The 21,507-nt window shown below is 37.9% G+C and overlaps 3 protein-coding genes and 2 non-coding genes across 5 annotated transcripts in view; 4 read left to right on the top strand and 1 right to left on the bottom strand.

Moving 5' to 3' along the window:
• Positions 1 to 7,446: 7,446 nt before the first annotated feature.
• Positions 7,447 to 12,325, bottom strand: Cbr-pqn-21 (the record flags this gene model as incomplete). Its single annotated transcript, XM_045241154.1, has 9 exons — positions 7,447 to 7,575; positions 7,711 to 7,826; positions 9,270 to 9,936; positions 10,036 to 10,155; positions 10,198 to 10,297; positions 10,359 to 11,025; positions 11,076 to 11,300; positions 11,778 to 12,050; positions 12,181 to 12,325. The coding sequence occupies 9 exons, from the start codon at positions 12,323 to 12,325 to the stop codon at positions 7,447 to 7,449; spliced, it is 2,442 nt and encodes an 813-aa protein (XP_045094967.1).
• Positions 12,326 to 13,571: 1,246 nt separating this feature from the next.
• Cbr-cye-1 lies at positions 13,572 to 16,583 on the top strand (the record flags this gene model as incomplete). Its single annotated transcript, XM_045241148.1, has 7 exons — positions 13,572 to 13,642; positions 13,689 to 13,839; positions 15,059 to 15,131; positions 15,174 to 15,452; positions 15,498 to 16,060; positions 16,114 to 16,482; positions 16,533 to 16,583. The coding sequence occupies 7 exons, from the start codon at positions 13,572 to 13,574 to the stop codon at positions 16,581 to 16,583; spliced, it is 1,557 nt and encodes a 518-aa protein (XP_045094966.1).
• CBG28854 lies at positions 14,480 to 14,551 on the top strand. Its single transcript has one exon. It is a non-coding gene (tRNA).
• On the top strand, positions 14,810 to 14,881 carry CBG29106. The gene has a single exon. It is a non-coding gene (tRNA).
• A 1,020-nt stretch (positions 16,584 to 17,603) lies between the features above and the next one.
• Positions 17,604 to 21,507, top strand: part of CBG12772 — a gene marked incomplete at both ends in the record, with an annotated part of 5,784 nt that continues 1,880 nt past the window's right edge. The window contains 4 exons of the mRNA XM_045241143.1: positions 17,604 to 17,821; positions 18,498 to 18,610; positions 18,654 to 18,706; positions 18,762 to 18,878. Coding sequence (XP_045094965.1) covers positions 17,604 to 17,821; positions 18,498 to 18,610; positions 18,654 to 18,706; positions 18,762 to 18,878 — 501 coding nt within the window. The remainder of the gene's footprint in view (positions 17,822 to 18,497; positions 18,611 to 18,653; positions 18,707 to 18,761; positions 18,879 to 21,507) is intronic.

Below are 21,507 nucleotides of genomic sequence, written 5' to 3'. Positions count from 1 at the left end.
CCCCTTCTTCTTTTTTTGGTTTGAAAGATTTTTTGAAAAAAAAATACTTCAAGAAATAGAAATTATGTTTCAGGAAGGAGTTAAAGTAAATTGAAGTTTTATCAACATCGATGTTTAAAGCGGGACAACAAAAATTACTTTAAAACCTGTCATAGCAGAGCCTCTACACTGTAAAATTTGATCCAATTTATCTCGGTTCCTATGCAAGATATCAAAAAGTGGTCAACTGATAAAATGGTTGTGATATTATGATAAACAATTTATCAGTTGACAGTTTCTTGATATCACTGACAGGAATCGAGATAAATTAGCTCAAAGTTAAAAGTTAGGGGGCTCTTCTATTACAGGTATTACGGTATGTTTAAAGGACGAGCTAAATTTTGATCTTTCGTAGGATCGAATTTATTGAAAACTGAAGCTACGGAGAAAATAAAAAATCACAAAAGTTCTGAAATTTCGAAAATTTACATGTTTCTAGAACAACACAAAAACTTTAGGGTTTATGATGTTACCAATGGACATTGACCTGCGCCTCTTTTAACTTTTCAAAAGAAAATATTTGCAACAAAATTAAATTTGAAGGTGGGAAAAATTAGAAAATGCAGAAAAAAGTTTTCTAAAAAATTATCCAAAAGCTCCAAATCAAAAATTTAAATACTTCTAACTTTGAGCCAATTTATCTCGGTTCCTGTCAAAGATATCAGGAATTTCTTTATTGATAAATTGTTTATCGTTAAACCACAAACATTTTATCAGTTGGCAGATTTCTGATATCTTTCATGTTAGCCGAGATAATTGAGCTCGAACAGGACAGTGTGAGGGCCCTTCTTATTAAAAGTATCAATTTTCTCTCAAGCCAGAATCTCATTTTATATCTTCTCAAAATCTTTACCGTACTCTTATCACCCCAATAATCTATCTCAGAAAAACTTGTGAGCTCTAACACAAAAAAGTGCCATTTGAAGTGGTTCGATCTGCGGCGAGAAAACTCTCTGCGTGTCTCTCAATTTATAATAAGAGAAGATAGTAACCCAAAGGTAAAAGATGAACAATATTGTATTTGAGGAGTCTTTTCCCCATTCTCTTCCCGAAGTAGAAGAAGCACATTGTTCTTTTCCCGAAATGTTTGTTTTACTCTTCCTTGCTCTCTCACGTTTTTCATACTATTTCAGCATTGGGTAGTGTCTAAAAAAAGTGATGGTAGATCATTAGAAAAGAGTAAAAAGAAGAAGGATCTATTGGCTGTTCGGTTTAAAGTTTTCGGTAGGGGTTACTACTACTGAGGTCGTGCTGATGTGCCACACCCGAGAAAGGATTAGCGCCCACTCCTACAAGAAAATTATTTTGAGAGAGGAGAAACGAAAAATGATTCTAAATTGGGATCTTCGGATGTTTAGAGAATCTGATGATTCAAATTCAGCAAACCTTGGATCCTGTAATTGGCGTCTCTTTGAGAAGTACCGTAAAACCTATAATAGAAGGGCTTGGCACTGTCAACTTTGAGCTCAATTATCTCGGTTCCTGTGAGAGATGTCAAAAATGTGTCAACTGATAAAATTTTTACCATAATATCAAAATATTCTATCGGTAGAAATTGCTTTGCTATTTTTCACAGGAGTCGAGATAATTGAGCTCAAAGTTGACAGTTTAAGAGGACAGGAAATAAGATAAATTGGTCCTAATTTTCAAGTTGGTGGGCCTTTCTATTACAGGTTTTATGGTAATAAATTTTGATACTGTTTGAGAGCTGATTTATCTCGGTTACTTCAAGAGATATTAAAAATGTGCCAACTGATAAAATCTTTGCAATATCATGATAAACATTCTATCAGTTGACCACTTCTTTGTATATTTTATGAGAAATGAGATTTTTAGGTTCAAAGTTGACGGTTGGAGGGCGTTGTATTAGAGTTTCTACGGTACCTGCCCTTTGAGCTCAATTATCTCGGTCCCTATGAGAGATATTAAAAATCTGTCAACTAATAAAGTGTTTGTCGAATTTTGATAAAAAATTTATCAGTTGACAGCTTTTTGATATCTTTTGCAGGAACCGAGATAATTGGTCTCACAGTGTGAGAATAGGGTGGGCTTCTATTAGAGCAAATACGGTAGTTGGAGTTCAGATAGAGTACCGAGAGAGATAACAGTTAGTCTTAGAATTTAAGCTTTGGAATTGTTTTTTTAAATTCGAGTATAAATGTATGTTTCAATAACAATAACTTTCTTAATAAATCTTATCCAGAACTTTCATTCATTGATCAGCTTGCTTTAGAACCCGGAAAACGAAAGATTGATAGAAATTATACGAATAAGCGAAACGCATGCACACACAAAATAAATTATCAAATTATTCGCACACAAATTTTTTGACAGTTTTGACCTCTTTTCTTCATCCATTTTCACCCCGTTTTCCACCCGCCTCCGCTCCTGACGCGAATGCAAATAAAATGAGCACAAACGGTGGGAAAACAATGGTTTTTGGTGATTTATGGGGGTCAAAAGAGAATTTTTTAAGGAATTTCGGAGACTTACCAGCGACAACTTGATCCTCGGTTGGTGGCATCTTCCTCGCTGAAAAAATTGTAATTAGATATAAAATTTTCGAGAATTTCAAAAAATGTACGAAACATCGGGTAAGAATGTAATAAAAATCTGAAAAAAAAACGAGGCTTGTTCTTTTCAATGCTTGTCCCCTTTTCCATATTTTGTATACAGTCAGTCTCCTCCGGAGGGAATAAAAAGTTTGTGTCTTCTCTCCGAAATTATTGTTTTTTGTGTTGTCCATGTATACGAAAAAGGAAAAATCGAACAGAAACAATCAAACTTTTCTTTTTTCCAGAGAAATTTCAGAACGATTCATGAAGAAATAGAAGAAGAAGCTTCGTTGGGACAATTGTTCACCAGGAAACCGGGGGTGATAAACGAGGAAACAGGTGACAACAAACTGATGATGACAAGAAGGAAAATAGTGTGTAAGATGAATAGAGTTCAGAGAATGTGGGCGCTCACAGAGAGGAGCAAAACAGTCGAAAATTGTAATAGGTTTTCGAAATTTTTGATGTAGTCCCCATTGTGTTACTGGTTATCATAATTAGTAGGTTGAGGAGGGTTCAGGGAATCGGAAAGCAATTTGGTTTAGGTTTTTACTCAAATTTTCGGAGCATCGCTGATTTTATAATTTAAATTTATCAACTCAAAGAAACAGCAATAGTTTCATTAAGCCAGCTATACAAGCTACTCGAGGAGTTGAACTTGTGGGCCCGCCGCTGGAGGTGCGTTGCCGCTACCGGCTGAGCTACGGTGGCGCAAGTTTAAGCCTCCGAACGCTGTACACCATCACGTCAGGATACATGCCGTAAGTCCAAAATCTGATATCCCTCTCTTCAACTTTATTTTTTTTTTAAGCTAATCAAATTACTAATTTCTAAAACTCAGTAGATTTATAAAATCTGAAAAATAGCGAAAATTTCATTAGGCCAGTTAGGATTTTTTTTTAATTACAGGCTCAGGTAAAATTTTTCCTTTCTATTTTCAGTTTAATTATTCATGAAATGATCGGTCCCGAATCACCAGATTTGACCCTTCATATCTCATTCCTTGTGAAAGATGTCAGAAAGTGGTCACCTAACAAAATATTTATCATCATATCAGTGATATTTTATCAGTTGACAGATTTTTTATATCTTTTACAGGAATCGACATAATTGCGCTCAAAGGACAAGTATAGGGTAGGCTTCTATTTTAATAGAGCGTTTACGGTAGTTTGAAGTTTCCATTTTTTCGATTTTATGGCTATCACAAAATGAACCGAATCATGAAAACTACTGTATTTGGAATATAAAAATTAGAAAAAAGAATTTTCTAGGCGACTCACACCTTCCCTGGACCTGAATTGGAACTGAAACTTTTTCTCAAAACTACAGTACCCCTCTAGAAAAATCTCTGAAAACGAAAATTTCAGATCAAGTTACCTTACTATACAATTGAAGAACCATGCGACTATAGGAAAGAAAGAAAGAAATGTCTCAACTTTCTGAGAAGAGCCAGAAGCAATTGAAAGAAAACAAGTGAGTGGGAGTGGAGAGGGGGACCCGTCGGGATCCCACAGGATCCTTCTCATTGTGGTGCATCCACTGGCATCTGATAGAAAGAAGAAGAAGAAGCCCCTGCCTTTCTTTCTCCTCCTATTACACATTCTTCTCTTCTTCTTCCCCATCGCCCGCCCCCTCAGATCCGCTGCTCCCTGCCATTTTTCAACCAACAAATTGTCTGGAATCTCTTTGTTTTCTACGATGATTCTGCTGCCGAGAGAGATGGAAACAGATACGGTAGTTGTCTTGATTCTCTTCACACTTCATCGTCTATATCTTCTGACTGATCGAAGAGCGAAACGATTCGGAGATTCCAGGGGGATCAGTGTGCAAATGGGACCACTCATTTTTTTAGGTGAGGCGGGTGGTGAGCACAATATTGATGATAATTGGGGGAAATAGAGATGAGGTGTCGGAGAACGGAAGTGTGGTGAAAGAATGATGAGTTTTTGTGGGTTTCAAAATAGATTAAAGATTTTATGAAATAGTAAAGTGAATTTTCCAAAAACTGATAAGAGGATATGAAAGCTGCATCCAACTGACCTGAAAAATGTTTTATAAAGCATACCATAATAATCTGATAGAATGTCCCCCAAACCGTTAACTTTGAACCCATTTATTTTATTTCCTGTAAAAAATATCAAAGTGGTCGACTGATGATACCCTTGTTATCGACTCTTCAAATCACCCTAAAATTCAAAATGTGTTTGAAACAGAAACTTTTTGATATCTTTCGAAACGAGTTTTTTGAAATCGCTTGATAATTCAATCTATTATCCTATGAATTCTTTTCCAATGCGCAAAAAATGGATTCACCACTTACTACATGTATATACTGTAAACATTCTAATAGAACGCCACCCAAACAGTCAATTTTGAGCTCATATATCTCATTTCCTGTAAAAGATATCAAAAAGTGGTCAACTGATATAATGCTCATCATAAAATCAAAAATATCTTGTCAGTTGACAGATTTCTTATATCTTTCACAGAAACCATGATAATTGAGCTCAAAGGGCAAAGTTATTCAGTTCATTCAATTAGAGGATTTACGGTACATTCAGTTATTTGAAAATGACTTATGGTTTAATTAAAAGAAGAGTTCTAGCAAAATAAACTTTCAAGGGAACTCTTCATCAAAAGAACTGTCTTCTTGTATTAACCGTAAGAAATACACATCGGCTTCTCAAATATCCGTTAAAATTTGAAATGTTTTTGAAACAGAATGTTTTGTAATTAAACCAAAATTGTAAAATTGTTTCAAAATTTATTCTATTCGCTTTTAAACTTTTTTCCAATGTGAAAAAATGAGTTCAGAACCTACCACATGTACGTGCCGTAAACACATTTTTAAGAAAACAATTGTTTGATAAATTAAAAAGAGCACCGGAAACATGAACAGGAAAATTTAAATCGATTGAACTGTTTCTTTAAACCTGTTGTTTTTACCGCCTTTCGCATTTCCATTCAGTTCAAAAACGTTTTTGAAACAGAAATTTGTTGAATCAAACCGGAAGATGTTTGTGAAATCGTCTCATAATTATTCTTTTAATTTATGGAATCTTTTACGATGCAAAAAAAATGGATTCAATAAGAAAATTTGAGTAGAGAGCTAACGTTGCGCTTCTGAAAACGGTGTTGATACTTAACATAAAAATATGCATATTTAAAAAAAAGTCTCTACAATTTTATACAGTTTCATCATAATGAGATATATCCCTTGCCACAGAAATGGAGTCAATTCTATGGTAGCTTTCGATTTGCGATTATTTTGAGATCTTCAAAAATTGTGCAGGAAAATAGACTAGACAATTTTTGAACTGAAAACATCAAAATGTGATATTATTGTTACTGGTTCTGTGATCTCTGAAACAATTGGACCATTAATCTAAAAAATGGATAAATTGATAATTTTTAAATGATTCAATTCATAGTTATTCCTTTGAAACTTCTCAATTTTATTGTTTCCGAGCCATAAAATGAACTATCTGAAAGGCTCAAAATCTTATTCATACAAACGTCCTAACCGGCTGTACACTGGCTCGAAACTATAGAACTTTTTGAAAATCATTATAACGAATTTGTAAAAAAATTTTCTGTTTCATGATTTGATTTTGTAAAGCTTTAAATATCTCTAGTTGCTGTTTTCTCTGCAATATTCGATATTTTTACTGGACGGTTTTTTAAATAAACTTTTCTCTGCTTTTCCCGATGGAATGCAGACACAAAACCGTAAGACTCGGCTGTTGAACTTGTAGTTTTCGCGTCGAGACCAACGCCTCTTTCAAAAATTAGCATTCGAGCGTATTCATATGACGTTCCGAAAGAATCACCGTGCGTAGTTATGAGTGGAAGATCTGGCCAACGTGCGGTGGAGTGCACTCCGTATCCTTCTGAATCACTTGCAGGTCATCTTCAAATCTCCACAAGCAAACATTTCATCATTGCGTTCAATTTCAATTTGTGATGCTTCTTCAATTTCGTTCTCTTCGTCATCGTTATTTTTCGCAGATGTTCTTTTTCCTTCGTATTTTATCTATTTTCTTCTGAAATCTCTCCCGAAGGCGGGGGCCGACCAAGAGAGAGGATCGTTGAATCTCGGGAAAAGCCGAGAGAGCCAATTGTTTCACATAAAAAGTGGCCCTTTTCGTGTACCAATGTGTTGGTTTTCTTCTGGGGCTCAAGCTATCTCAACTGACGGATTCTCTCGCGGCGACTGCTACCTGAAATGTTGTAATTCCGTTGGCTTCTTTAACCACTCTCTTTGTGATTCATGCTTTCTCGGCTATCCCCAGCTAACTTTTTGTTTTGCTATCCTGGACAAGGCGAAAATATCATCAGGCTGTGGCAGGGGGGAAGGAAGGGATCTATGGGAGAAGAATGATTGTTTTTGATTGATTCCTCTTCACACCTACACTATTTTTTAACGGATTTCCTCAAGGGATCAAGGCGTTTTAGAGTGTTGAAAGAGTGTATTCAGCAGAAGGAGGAGGCAATATAATAAATTTCAATCAGAAGACACACGAAAGATAATAACACAAAAAGAAGCATGAGAAAGGGAAAAAAGGGCAAAACGAAGCTGGAAGAAAAAGAAACACATCAAATGTTTGTATCTTGTTTTTTGTATATACTTGTGTGAAGAGACAACGAAAGAGAATCGATTATAGCTGATATACCAGAGAGGCACAAGAATCCGGGGGAGTTCAAATAATATAAATCACTTTACAAAGTTAAGAAAATTAGACACAAAGAGAGGAAATACCGAGAAAAGGCTAATAGGGTTAACATTCAAATTTTAAATTACAAAGTTGAAAGAGCAGAGAAGGCACCGGAAACAAAAAATGGATAGTTTTGATTACTTGGGTGGTTGTTGTTGTTGTGGGAAGCCAGGAGCACCCGGAACAGCTCCTGGAATAGGCATACCGCCTAGACCCATCATCATCATCAGTAGTTGTTGTTCTTGTTGATTCGGCATTTGGGGTACCTGGAACAAATATATCAAATATCTGATTTAGTCATAATTATCACTAAGGCGTCCATTTCGGTTAAGATCGGTCGGCGGTCGGTCGGCCGGCCGGCTAAATTTTCAGGCAGAACGGAAGCCTTATTCATTACTAACCATTCCTCGCAGTTGCATCTGCAATAATTGCTGTTGAGCGGCTAGGTTCTGTTGCTGTGCTTGTTGTTGTGCCGCTTGTTGTTGTTGTTGTTGTTGTTGCACACTTTGTGGCGTTCCTGAAATACAATTATCCCATGATATAAGAAGATGAAAATTTGAAAATTTCTAACTCTGGCTCAAAATTCGTTGCAAATTGGAAAAATATGTATGCTTTACACAGAAAAAATTAACTTTAAGCAATTCGTAACTTTTTCGTGTCTGGCGGAGAGATTTTCACAGAAATTTCTTGAATACGGTACTTCACTCGTTTTTAAGGTGATTAACTTTTTTTCATCAGAAATTCAGGTCAACAAAACAGATAAAATTTATTGAAAAAAAGTAAAAGAAAACAACAACAAAATAATAACGTGAGATATATTTCCGTGAACCTACAGAAGCGATCCCGAGATCGCTTCTGGGAGTTTTGAAAGAAGAAGCCTGAAAAAATAAATATATTAATATTTCCCGTGAACCTACAGAAGCGATCTCGAGATCGCTTCTGGGAATTTTGTGAGAGCGAAAAAACATCCAGAATCGATCTCTTCATCGATTCTGTAAGTTCACGTAAATCTGCCAATTTTCGAAAAATATCGTGAAATTTTGAAATCCACAAATTTTTCATCCTGAAAATGGGCATCCTTACTAGTAAGAGTATCGTGTTTTGTGATTCAATGTGAATTTTTGAAAAAGGCAAGAAACATTTCTAGCTGCATTGTTCAAATAAGGGCATAATATACTTTTTAGTTTAAGGGCATAATATACTTTTTAAATCCTCCAAACGTGATAAAACGGTTTACTTGAAAATTTTGTTGATTTTGAAATTTCTCGATATTTTCAAAAATGAACAATATTATCAGATAATATTACAAATATTTGAACAATGCAGCTAGAAATGTTTTTTGCTTTTTTCAAAAATTCACATTGAATCACGAAACACGATACTCTTACTAGTAAGGGTGTCCATTTTCAGAATGAAAAATTTGTGGATTTCAAAATTTCACGATATTTTTCGAAAATTGGCAGATTTACGTGAACTTGAAGAGATCGATGAAGAGATCGATTCTGGATGTTTTTTCGCTCTCACAAAATTCCCAGAAGCGATCTCGAGATCGCTTCTGTAGGTTCACGGGAAATATTAATATATTTATTTTTTCAGGCTTCTTCTTTCAAAACTCCCAGAAGCGATCTCGGGATCGCTTCTGTAGGTTCACGGAAATATATCTCACGTTATTATTAATTTGTTGTTGTTTTTGTTACTTTTTTTTCAATAAATTTTATCTGTTTTGTTGACCTGAATTTCTGATGAAAAAACTTTAAAAATACCAATTTGAATTGTTTCATGGTGAAAATGGTGAAAAAATGTTTGTGAAGTATAATTCTCACACATAAATCCCGAAGAAACTATGTTTCTTATATTTCTGTGAACCAACAGAAAAGTTTGTAGGCTGGCCTCTATTCGAACGAATGTTAAAAATTATGAAAATGCCATCTTCTTATATGCAAAATTCCAAAATGCTCACCAGGAGGCGCTTGCATCATTTGCGGAGGAATAAACGGCCTTTGTGGAGTGACTGCTCCTTGAGCAGGCCCACTTCCAGCAGGAGTCTTCGGCGTCGCGGACTGTTGCCGTTGTCGGTGCTCATTCTCCTTTGTCTTGGCTAGCTCGTGGATCTTATGAGAGTCGGTACCTGACTGCCTACTCGGTGTTCGAGCCATTTGTTGTTGTTGCTGTTGTTGAGATATGGCAACTATTCGAGGATCCATGGCAGCCGCAAGAGCAGCCATATGGTTTTGATGGTGTATAAGGCCTGGATGGAAGCCAGGAGCTATGAATTGATGACCTCCCATAGGATGAGTCTGGATAAGAACTGGAGGTTGTGCAGAAGTTGAAGGAATGGCGGATACAGGATGCTGGTTAGGTCTTGGTGAACTTGCGACCATCTTCTGTTGCTGCTGCTGTTGTTGCTTGCTTTTTTCAGCTAACGCAATCATCTGTGGGTTGATTCCAATTTTAGCAGAAATCGGTGTTGACGGTGTTGAACGTTGAACTACAGGAGTCGCCGATGCAGTCTGTTGGGCAATTCCCATAAGAGCGGCAGCTGCAGAAGACGTGGAAGGCACTTTCAGAGCAAGTTCCGCAGGTTTCGAATCCATATCATCATCGGAGAGATCTTCATAGGTTGGTTGCTGAAACGTGGAGAATCATGAAATGCCTGAAACTACTGTAGTCTCTTCCCAGCGCAACCAAAATTTTCTAAGTCTCGTCAAAATCTGCGCTCTACTCACTTTAATCGGTACCTCTTTTTTGAGCACTGGCATCGCCGACAAATCATCCGTTTCCGTTCCAACGTCTTGCGTAGAAATTGATGAGATCTCGGTTTGTGTGCAAATCGACTCGTAAATCATCTGAAAATAGATATAAGATGCGTTTCAATTTCAAAGACACACCACTCGTTTCTTATGATACTTTGAAATGTGATAATCGAGTTCTTGTGATTGCTGAAATCGCTTTTCGCACCCTTCGTAGTGACAATCGTGATATTGAGTTCTGAAAAAGTTGTACTTTTTGAAATTCTTTTGAAAAGGATATTTTCAGATACAAAACTTACACATCGACTTCTTTTAACTCGCATTTGTCGTATCCCGAATTATCAACACTCTGACTTTCCTCATCTATATCCTCGTTACTTGGATCCTCCTTCTTTTTCTTTCCCTTCTGTTTGTCTGCCTTCCCATCCTTCAGTACCGATCCACCACGCGCCGATCGCCCATTCGAACTTGCCGAACTCGACCGCCCATCCTTGCCTTCTTCGTTGTTTGATGAGTTATTGACCTTTTTCTTATTGTTGTTATTTCCAGATGTAGACGCAGTGTTTGCAGCCACAGCAGAGATAATAGGTGATAATCCATCGCCAATGAATCCGATCATTTCACATCCTTTGATTCGGAATGCTAATGAACTTCTCGTTCTGTACATTACGGTTATCTCAAGAAGCAACTGTGTTCCCGGTGGTGTAGAGAGAATCGATTCGTCGTTAATAAGCCCATCGATATCTGTGGACCTTGTGGTGATCACACTGGTGCTGACATCGCGCTTCGCTCGTTTAGTTTGCGGTGGAGTCTGAATTGGCATCATCGGTAACGAAACAATATCCTCGTCTGCTAAACAAGCTGATATTGCGAGTTTTGCGTATTGAGAACTGGATCGCTTCGATCTTGGTGTATCCGACGACGAGGGGATGTTTCTTTTATCATTTGAGAAGTTGTCAGCAGATTCTGAAACTATTTCAAGATAAAACTGTTTTTTCTTATAAGCTTTCAATTACCTTTCCGCTTTCTCGGTGCTTTTTCCGTACTCTGAGGTGGTTTCATCAACCCGTTCTCATTTTTCAAATTTGGTGCGGGACTTAGCTGAGGCGCTTCATCTGGTGTCGTGGCTTTATTCGTATCTGTCTCAATTGTAATATCTTGTTCATCCAACGGTTCTTCTTTTTTGATTTCCGGTTCATCTGATTGTTTGGACGAATCCGGCGATGAAGGTTCGGACATTACTGAAAAAAATGGAATTGCGAAAGCCCAAATTGAGAACATGTCTTAAAAATTATGTCTGACAAAAGCCGAATTGCACAAAAAAAAATGAAAATTCTTTGACTTTTCGAACTTTGTGCAAACACTGTACGCAAGATTACGTCCTACAGTAATCTTGCTGTGAATTTCTTTCAAATTTTTTTTCAAATGTTCCTATTTTTCATATTTTTCGCTTCAAATTCACAGTGCTTTTGTATTATTTGAGATCAAACGAAAACTGAAAACTCATCAATTCGAAATTAATCGCAAATTCCGCATTCCGAGAAAAGTAGTTTACACTGGAATTTCAAAAAATGTGGTACTTTGCGAGAGTTCTCGAGTTTTCCCGAATTCCGCGCATTTTCTCGTTGCGGATTCCGGATTCCGATAAAATAATTTCATTCCGGATCGCAATTTCACAAGTATAATATGCTTTCTAGTATGTTTTCAGTGAAATTTACCTATATCCTCTTTTTCCTCTTCAATTTTCACAGGAACCTCTTCCTTTTTCTGAACTTTCGGTGGCTCTGGTGTCTTTGAAACTTCCATTAGCTCATCGGGATCTTCGACTATCGTTAATTTCGGTTCTGTGTCATCGGTATCCATTTCCTCGTCATCTTCTTCACGTTCCTCTTCTTCTTCTTCTTCCTCCTGTTGCTCTTCATCTTCCTCATCATCTTCATCTAATTCTCCATCTTCTTTACCAGACACGTCTTTATCTTTCGTTTCAGTGGCTGAAATTGCTATTTTTAATTGCTGCAGTCTTCGGTGACTAGGTCATCAATAATATTTAGGCATCTTTTCTATTTTTTCAAGCACTATGTATAAAAGTCGTATTTTTGAGCTTTTAAAAATCTAACTTACCATTAGAACTTGATGGAAAATCTAGAGGAGGTTTCGACACCACTACCCCTGGAAGCAGTGGAGGAGCTCTTGGTTGTGGTTTGATTTCTTCAGTGTTGGAATCCCCTTCATCGATACGCAAACGTCCTTCTTCATCGTCCGACATGTTGAAGTCGCTGAAAAATTGATAAATTGGTCAAAAGATGAGTAGCCCAGAAGAAACGAGGTTGTCGTTATAATTAGCAGTAATTTAGAGTTGGAACACAGTTTTTACATAGGGGAAATCGATAGATTTCGATGCATACAGAATTGAAAACAACAAAAGTTTAGGGACTGTATTTTGAATCAGTTTTCAGATGGAAAACTTTAAAAAAGGGGAAAAATACGGAACAGAAATCTAAGATGTTGCTCTTCCTCTTTTTCTCTTATTATATCTCTTTATGTCTAACATCTCCAAGGGTTTGTTGTAGTGCCCTCTATTCGTACGTGTCGTATGTCTGCGTCTCTTCTCATGAGACCCCAGCAACTCTCCTCAAATTCTTTGCTGGGCTAGAGAGAAAATAGAGAAATCGTGGTGAGACCTCGGGGTGGAAGAGGCGGCAAAACGGAGGGAACGCGGGAAATGCGCGCGATTTGAATCTAAAGAGCTAGCCGACAGCGATGGCGCAACTGGTTGTCCTTCGATGACCTTTCCTATTTTTTGATTTGAACTTCGATGCCCTCTTATGCAACTAGGAGAGTCCCTAGTCCATCTCGACTTTCCCAGAGACCCCAGTACGTATATCTAGATTTATTGAAAACAAAGCTTAAATGTAAGCTTTACATAAGAAGTCATTTGAAAAAAAGTTTAGGCTTTAGAAAAGGATTCTGAAAGCTCTACAAAGCTCTTTTGCTGGCTTAAATTCAAAATTATGCTGTTGAATAATGCCTCTAGAAAGTCCTTTAAGCCAGTCTTATCTATCTAAAACTAACACGATCTTCGTCTTATCTGATCTCGGCGATTTCGAATATTCCTTTTCTATCAAAGTGATCCGATTTCCCTTCATGGGCGGGGCATTTGATGACGAAACGAAAGGGTTCAGTGTCGATTTGACTCTTTACCGTACTCTCTTGCGCGCGAACTTTACGAGTTTAAATTGCATGTGACAGCTGACTGAGTTCAAAGTGAACAATCCGCAATTTTCTAGTTTTAATGAAAAGTTGTTATTTCTATTCTGAACTTTTTGTTGACCTAATCGATACAAGTCATGTGTTTTTACTTCTCCCAGCTAATTAATGTAGATAGGAGCGATAAAGTGCTATCTCATCTTGCTTGTGTACAAGGCCTAATTATTACCAACTCTATTATACCTTTTTTCTCATTTAGTTCCTAATTGCCACTGAAATGTTTTCAGGTGAATTTAATCAAATAGATGGCTGGAAGAAAGTCATCAAGAACAACAGGCGAGCCGGTAAAGAAAGCCGAAAGAAAGTCAGCAATTTTGTGAGTTTGAAAAATCAGAAACGTCTGAAATTGACATATCTTTCAGATCGCCACATGATGAGTTGCGTGAACGTCTTCTGGAGACTTCGTTAGATGTAAAGGAGAACATTCCGGAACGTTCATCGAGCACCCGGAACGAAAGTGTCGGAAGTCAGCGTTCGGACTGCTCGGAGTCAAGAAAACGACGTAGTACAGAGGTAAGAAAACGAGGGTTCTTATCAGAACGGGGAACAAGAGAAATAGAAATGTGTGATAAGGGAGAATTTGAAAAGTTTTGTACTTTTCAAATACTTTCTCCCCATGCCTCAGCCATTTGTTTCAAACTTCTCGAAGGCTAAGAGGAAAACTGTAAAGCGGCTGCGTATTGTGACAAAATGCAGCAAAGATATGGTAAGAATGGATGAACTGATAACGAAAATTGATATTGATCAAGGTTCGCAGGAAGGGATTTATCATTAATCAAGAAAGTCAAATTGACAGTTCATTAGGAATTATCTGCGGGAAACAGCTCGTAACAATTGAAAGAAAAAAGTTTGCACTGGGAAACAGACACTTTGTATTTGACCAGTGTAATAGTGCGCCAAGAAGTTCTTCTGAATCTCTTCTCCGTTTTCTTTTTTCTTGCTTCTTCATTGCCTTTCCTCTTTTCTCTCTCATCCTATTGCTTGTATTCAGTTCACAGGCCTTAGATTGACAAGATTCTACGAGAGACGCAGGGATAACCAGCGGACACATAGAGTGACCACACTGAACACGGTTCAAATCGCCGTCTCCGCTGCGTCCCGTCGCCCGCTTCCGACCACTACTTGCCTGCAGTCTGCGACTCGTCATTTGTGTGGGGGTATAGCTCAGTGGCAGAGCATTCGACTGCAGATCGAGAGGTCCCCGGTTCAACTCCGGGTGCCCCCTAGTTATTTTTGCATTTTTTGAACGACTTAACTGCAAGTTATATATAGCTTGTTATTTTTATTCAGGTATGATCATTTTTGGATTCCGGTATCTGTATTATCTTATATCTTTCAAATCAAGCATAGGCAAAATTTCTCCCAATCCTACATTCTCCCTACCGAAAGTGATTGTTTGATCGTTCCCTTTTCAATCCTGTTGCGCCTCTTTTTTACACGTTTTCCCAATTGTTTGTTCAATTCCCCACCGCCATTCACATGTGGGGGTATAGCTCAGTGGCAGAGCATTCGACTGCAGATCGAGAGGTCCCCGGTTCAACTCCGGGTGCCCCCTAGTTTTTTTAATATTTTTTTTTCGAATCCATTACAAGTGCTGAGGGGCTATCAAGGTCCAAATCCTTTACTAGATATTTTCGGTTCAGGTCCTGAACTTCAGGACGAAGGGTTTTGATTGTATTTTTAGTTCAAAAGTGAAAGTTCTAATCGAAATACAACAAATTTATTCTTTCAGAAAGGACCAGTTGCGAAACGTCCTTCCACGGAAAAGAAAGGAAATGGAAGCCGCGACGATTCATTCAGCAGTGGTTTGTTCCATCTCCCCAATATTGCCACTATTCTGTTCCAAGTATTTTCAGAGGATCGTGAGACTGAATCATCTGTCGGATCTACATCATCACGAACACGGGGCCAACCGCTTCCAGCAATGCCAGAAGAGGAGGAATCACTCGATGGATCTTCTGATCATAATGCAGAATCAGAAGAAAGTCGTGAGACCCCACAATCAGATGAGCACGACGGTTTTGAAGAAGATGGCGATGTCGAAGACGACGTCAGTAGTGATGTCAATGACGAGGAAGATGAATATGATGAATATGAAGAAGACGAAGAGACGGAAGATGAATTTGGTAGGCTGTTCTGGTTTTCTTTCTTCTTTATTCAAAACTTTCCAGATCTGCCATTGCAAAATGATGACTTCGCTGTTACAAAGCGTCTGATGAACGATCGGCATATGATAGATGCTCCTAGTCTTCTCAGCTATGGCAAATGCGAAGGGATAGGGTCACCTACCAAGGTGTGGTCACTGATGGTTAAACGGGACGATATTCCGAGAGCTACAAGACAATTGCTCCGAAATCATCCGGATATGACTATTAATATGCGTCGGGTGCTTGTCGATTGGATGATGGAGTGTTGTGATGTCGAAAAACTTCATCGGGAGACGTTCCATTTGGCTGTGGATTATGCCGATCGATTTTTGGAATCAACTAGAGAAGAAGTCATTTCGGAGAATTTTCAGTTAGTTGGGACAGCTGCGTTATTCATTGCTGCTAAATACGAGGAGATTTATCCACCAAAATGTGCCGATCTTGCTGCATTGACCGACGGAGCTTTTTCATGCGATGATATTTGTCGTATGGAGAGTATAGTTGCAAAAGATCTCAAGTGGAGTTTCGGACCCATTACAAGTGTTCAGTGGCTATCAACGTATCTACAATTACTGGGAACTGGAAAAGTGAGCTGATTTAGTCATCTTTTCCTTTTCTGTATATATATTTCTTTTTCCAGAAAAACAATGATCATTTCGAAGAAGGCAATATGTATATTCCTGAGCTTCTTCGATCCGAATATCTTCGAATGGTTCGGATCCTTGACTATCTTCTCTCTGACATTGACTCATTCAATTTCTCCTACCGTACCATAGCTGCTGCTGTTCTTTTCGTCAATTATGATCCTAGATCTGCAGTTGAAAAGGCCACTGGGTTTATCTATGAGCAGTTGCGAAATGTTATTGACTATGTGACACCAATTTGTCGTGCTTACGATAGATTCACCCAAGAGCATGTTCCAAAAGACATTATTCCTGACTATGCGCCGGCGGAGGATGCTCACAATATACAGGTTCACATCAAACATTATGAGGTTGATCCTTATGTCGTGAGTTCTATAACTCATTATCACTTTTGACTAGTGTTTTGATTTCTCAGGAGAAAGAACGAGAGCGACGCCACCGAAGAGGTCCGAATCGTCGACTGTAACTTCATCTCGAACTCTTTTCTCAAATATTTAAATTCATTGATTTTTTTGAAACTGGTCTATCCCGTTATTTCTTCTCTTTCTCCAGCTCTTTCTCCCCCAGCTTATTATGTGCCATTCAACAAGTAACTTCACCCTTTTCAATGGAAAAGGACCGGGACCCCCCTAAAAATTATGTCTAAATGGCCCGCATGTGTTTCTTTTTCCTAAATTTTGATTAACCGTAATTAGGGTTTCCATGCGGGTAGCGGTATACCCGCCCGTACCCGTACCCGCTTGATACCCGGAACTTTTTGTGTTTGCAGACGATGCGCGCAACTTGCCGACAATTCGCGCGCATTTTCGGTTTCTTTCCGAAACAAATTCGTCCATTTTTACTGGCTGATGAATTTTTATACCTGAATTATTTTTTATTTTCACTTTAAAACTTTTTTCGACATCAATAAGCGACAAAAAATTGTCAGCAAATCATTTAAAAAATATTTCAATCGAAGTGTCGGCAAGTTGCGCGCATTGTCTGCAAACACAAAAAGTTCCGGGTAGCAAGCGGGCGGGTACGGGTACAGGCAGGTAGCAGCTACCCGTTCGCTACCCGCCCGTCATGGAAAGCCTAACCGTAATTAATCGTTTTGTGTTTTACTCACTTTTACTCTTATTACCCTCCTTCTTCTAGAATTTTTATTGTAACATACTGAACAGATTGAATTACCCCCAACTTTCATAGGATACCACTCCCCTGACTTCTTCACAGGTAGCAAATGTAACTGGTCCCCCTCTTTTTTTTCAAACCATTTCTCACTGCGAGAATGGAATGTCCCCGCTTGTTTTATATAAAAGCGATATAATTTTTCAATTTTTTCTTCTTTTTTTTAATTCTCAATTGTGAGCATCAGAAAAAATATAGGATCAATTGAAAAACCTCTGCAAAAGCAAATTTTCAGATTCCCTGACATTTTTGTGCTATAATTCGATTAACCGCCATCATATAAAAGGGCAAACAGAGCCCAGACGAGCCAACCATCATGAAGCTTCAATTCCTTCTTCTCCTATTCCACGTCATCGTTATGTCTTCTGAAGTCGTCGACGTTCCAGATGAAGTTGATATTTATGATTGGGTGGAGGACTATTTCGATGAATTGGATAAGGATTCAGAAATCCAACATCGTCGTTTGGGACCGGACGCAGAAGACACGATTCCCCCGAATACTTCTGATAAATCCGCGAATCTTTTCTTTGCTAGGTGTTGTTCTAGTGCACAAAAATTGTAGCTGTCGGAGAGAAACGACTACAGAAACCAGAAAATATTTCAAATTTCCGGATTTATTTTCTCGATTTTCGACAAAAAAGTTAGTGAAAAAATGACTGAAAACGTACGAAAATTGAAGAAAAAAATCGAGAAAAAAAGTTGCTTTTTTCTTCGATTTTTTGCAAATTTTTTATACCTTTTTAGTGTTTTCAGCTATTTTGGAAGACTCTTTTCTTATTTTCCGGCTTTTTGTCGGAAATTCGATGGAACGATGTTTGATTACTGTAGATTACTGTAGATTTCCTTTTTTAGTCGTTTTTGTGAAAGCATTTTGACGTAGATTTTTTTGGTTGGAAAAAACTACAGAATACAAGGGTTTCTACGGTAATCTACAGTAATTAAAAACCATCCCGTCGAATTTCAAACAAAAAAAAATTGGAAAAACCGAAAAAAAAAAATCTCCAAAAATAGCTGAAAAACCTAAAAAGGTCTAAAAATTCTGCAGTTTCCCTCGACTTTATCACTATCAAAAACTGTAATTTTTCAAATTTTTTGAAGAAAAAATCGACGAAAATCAATAAAAATATTTTTAGATTACTGTAGATGTTGTTATGAGACCTTCTCTTCCACAACCCCAATTTTTTGTACTAGAATAATAACAAGCGTTCAGCATCACCAAATTGATTTCAAAAAACTCCGCAGAAGACATCGACAATCTGGGTACATATTCATCGGATTCCACAAAGATTTTGCTTTGCGAAGAGCAAAAATCTGTGAATTTTGGTATTTTTTTTGTTTTGGTACTATTTAAGTTCGCTGTTTTCAGCCGGTTTTCGAATTTACATTCGCCTTCTTCACCACTTTTTCAAAGATATTCAAGTGAGAATTTATTCGAATTTTTTGGGATTAAAACACGGTTTTTTTGTAATTTCAGATATTGAAATCGGGTTTCCGGCCACATGACTATGAGACAAGTTTCGAAATTAACTATACGGCAGTTTCTTATGAGAATAAAGCGTTCAATTTGAAATGGAAAGGAGATTCAGAATTTGTGAGTTTTCTATGTGAAATTTGCTCCGGTAAATGGTCCCACAGCGACAACTACCGTAGTCCTAAAAATATGTATATTTTTGGTATTTTTACCCCACAAAAAGGCTGAAACTTTATGTTTTTGACAGTGATGAAATTGAGGGACACTGCACGAAAATCGAGAAAATATATCCAGAAAAAAAATTGATTTTTTCTTCAATTTAGCTATTTTTGAAGACTTTTTCGATTTTCCTGAATTTTTTGTCTGAAATTCGGTGTTTGATTACTGTAGATTACTGAAAAGCCTTGTAGTTTGTAGTTTGACGTGATTGTATGTGCAAAAAACAAACTAAAAAAGATTAGTTGCCCATGGTAATCTACAGTAATCTACAGTATTCAAACACCGGTCCATCAGATTTCAGACAAAAAACCGGAAAAATCGAAAAAAACAACCAGGCCCTGATACTGTGAGATTTACGTCACAAGAGCTAAACGCCATAAATTACAGAAAAATGTAAAATTAAACGAAATGTGAGTCAGGGTAATTAAACGAAATGTGAGTCAGGAAATATGTGAAAAATTATGTGAAACGAGAAACTTTAAAAATGTACTGATTAGCCAGACTTTGAGTCTGTTGATCCCTTTCGCCGCGTAGAGGCTCAGTACGTGAAATAGAATCTGGTTTTTACCGGGAAAAAAACCTGAAAAAAACCACTGGCATCATGACATGGGGGTACCATATCACTGGCATCAGGGAATCTTGCGAAACCACTGACATCAGGATATAAAGGAGTATATCACTGGCATCAGGGCGTCTTGCGACACCCTGGAAACGAGGGGGAGAAATGAAAAATGAGGAATCCGATTTTTAGAACCCTTGCATCTTCACCTAAGGGGCGGGGCTTAGCACACCTGCGCTAATCCCGTCCCTTGGGAAACTCCGCCCCTTTTCTCACACTTCAACGGGCAATATCACGTCATAAATTGATATGTGAAGACGTAACAGACAATAAAACAGGTGTTAAATGAATTCACACCTCAGATTGTGAACCGCCGCAGGTGTCATAAAAGATTACCGACAAGCATTAGGTGGAGACCAGGTGAAGACAAAATCAAAATCTCTGGTAATCGGTTTCTAAACAGATTCGAGTAATTTTCCAACCAGATTCGGGAAAATTCCGGAGCAGAAATGGCTAGATCTGGTTGGAAAATTAGCCGAATCTGGTTGGACTTTCACCAGATTTGGCCGGAAAATACGAGCGGAGCGTCGTAGTGCGCGTTGTTTAGTGAACCCGTATTTTGAAATTTCCCGTACCGTAAAAAGCATTAAAAAATAACTTTATTAAGAAATCAGTAAAAAATAACAAGGAAATGACACGAGAAAACCGGGAAAAATTTGAGGCACCCAAAAAACATGAATAACTAGAAAGATGGCGAATTTGGTCAAAAATTTAGGAGCCAAAAAAATGTTTATAATTGTCGGATTTCACATTGCCTACCCTCTGTCAGTGTTGAGAGGCGAGTTTGGAGAGGGTGTAGGCGAGTTTTGTTCGTAGACCTTTGGCGTTCCGGGTTCATCCATGATTTTGTTCTTCGATTTTTTATTGGCTTTTCGTGCGTTCTCGCTGAAAATGTGCATTAAAAAAAGGGAATTAGGCTTATGCTCAGGCTTAAATTAGTGTTCACCCAAAAACTCACAACATATATGTAGCGTGTCTTTTGAACAAAACGTCAACGAGATCCGACAGGTCGCTGGGCGCTATTCCACCAACTGTGATGCATTGTGATAGTAATTCTGTAAAGATGAAATAATAGTTTATTGTTGTGATGGTTTTCTGTTAACTCACTGATTGGGATTCTTGATAAGCGTGATGGAAGAGAGACATTTGGTGTCTGGGGTTTATCAGATATCGTGAGTGAAGACCACAGCTGAGGGTGTAGTGGTAACGAGAAAGTAGATTCTCTGCAAATCTTGATTACTTAGACACCTCCAGGCGTTTCGTGTCTCTGCTTCTTCAATCTCATTCAATTCACTTCTGTCAGTCAAAAAAGTTCCATCGTCACTGTTCCTCTCTCCTACATCTTCTTCATTACCCGAGGCAACAATTGAATCAATTCCGAAAATTTCATAATTTCTCGATTCTGTTTTCCCGTCAACTTTGAGATTATACTGATCCTTTCGCCATTTATACACTTTTCTTCAGCGTCTCGCATAATTTCTTTCAATGAGCACCTGTTTCGCTTCATAATTATCTGAAACCTTCAAAATTATTCTATTTTGAACAACTATGGGCAAAACAACCTAAAAAAATCAAGCACTTGATTCTCGTCTGTTGAAAGCGCAAGAAATCCGAATATGGTTGAAAAGAGCAGTGACTGGAAGCACCTGAATGGGTAACCAGGAATAATAAAGGAAAATTAGCTTTGTCGGATCTGGTCGAAAAATAAAAAGTTTCCGAATCTGGTTGGAATTTTACCCGAATCTGGTTGGAAAATGCGCGTTACCCGAATCTGGATGGAAAAATTCCCGAATTTGGTTAGTATCGGATTACCAGAGATGGAATCCATCCAAAGGAGACACATCGTTTTCCCAAGAGAACAATCGTTATGATTGTCGAGGTGAATAACAAAACATAATTTCGTATCCTAAA

Source organism: Caenorhabditis briggsae, assembly GCF_000004555.2.
Source record: "Caenorhabditis briggsae complete genome, chrI, whole genome shotgun sequence".
NCBI classification, from domain to species: Eukaryota; Metazoa; Nematoda; class Chromadorea; order Rhabditida; family Rhabditidae; genus Caenorhabditis; species Caenorhabditis briggsae.
The sequence above is the reverse complement of the archived record's forward strand: the minus strand, read 5'-3'. Positions and strand labels throughout refer to the sequence as shown.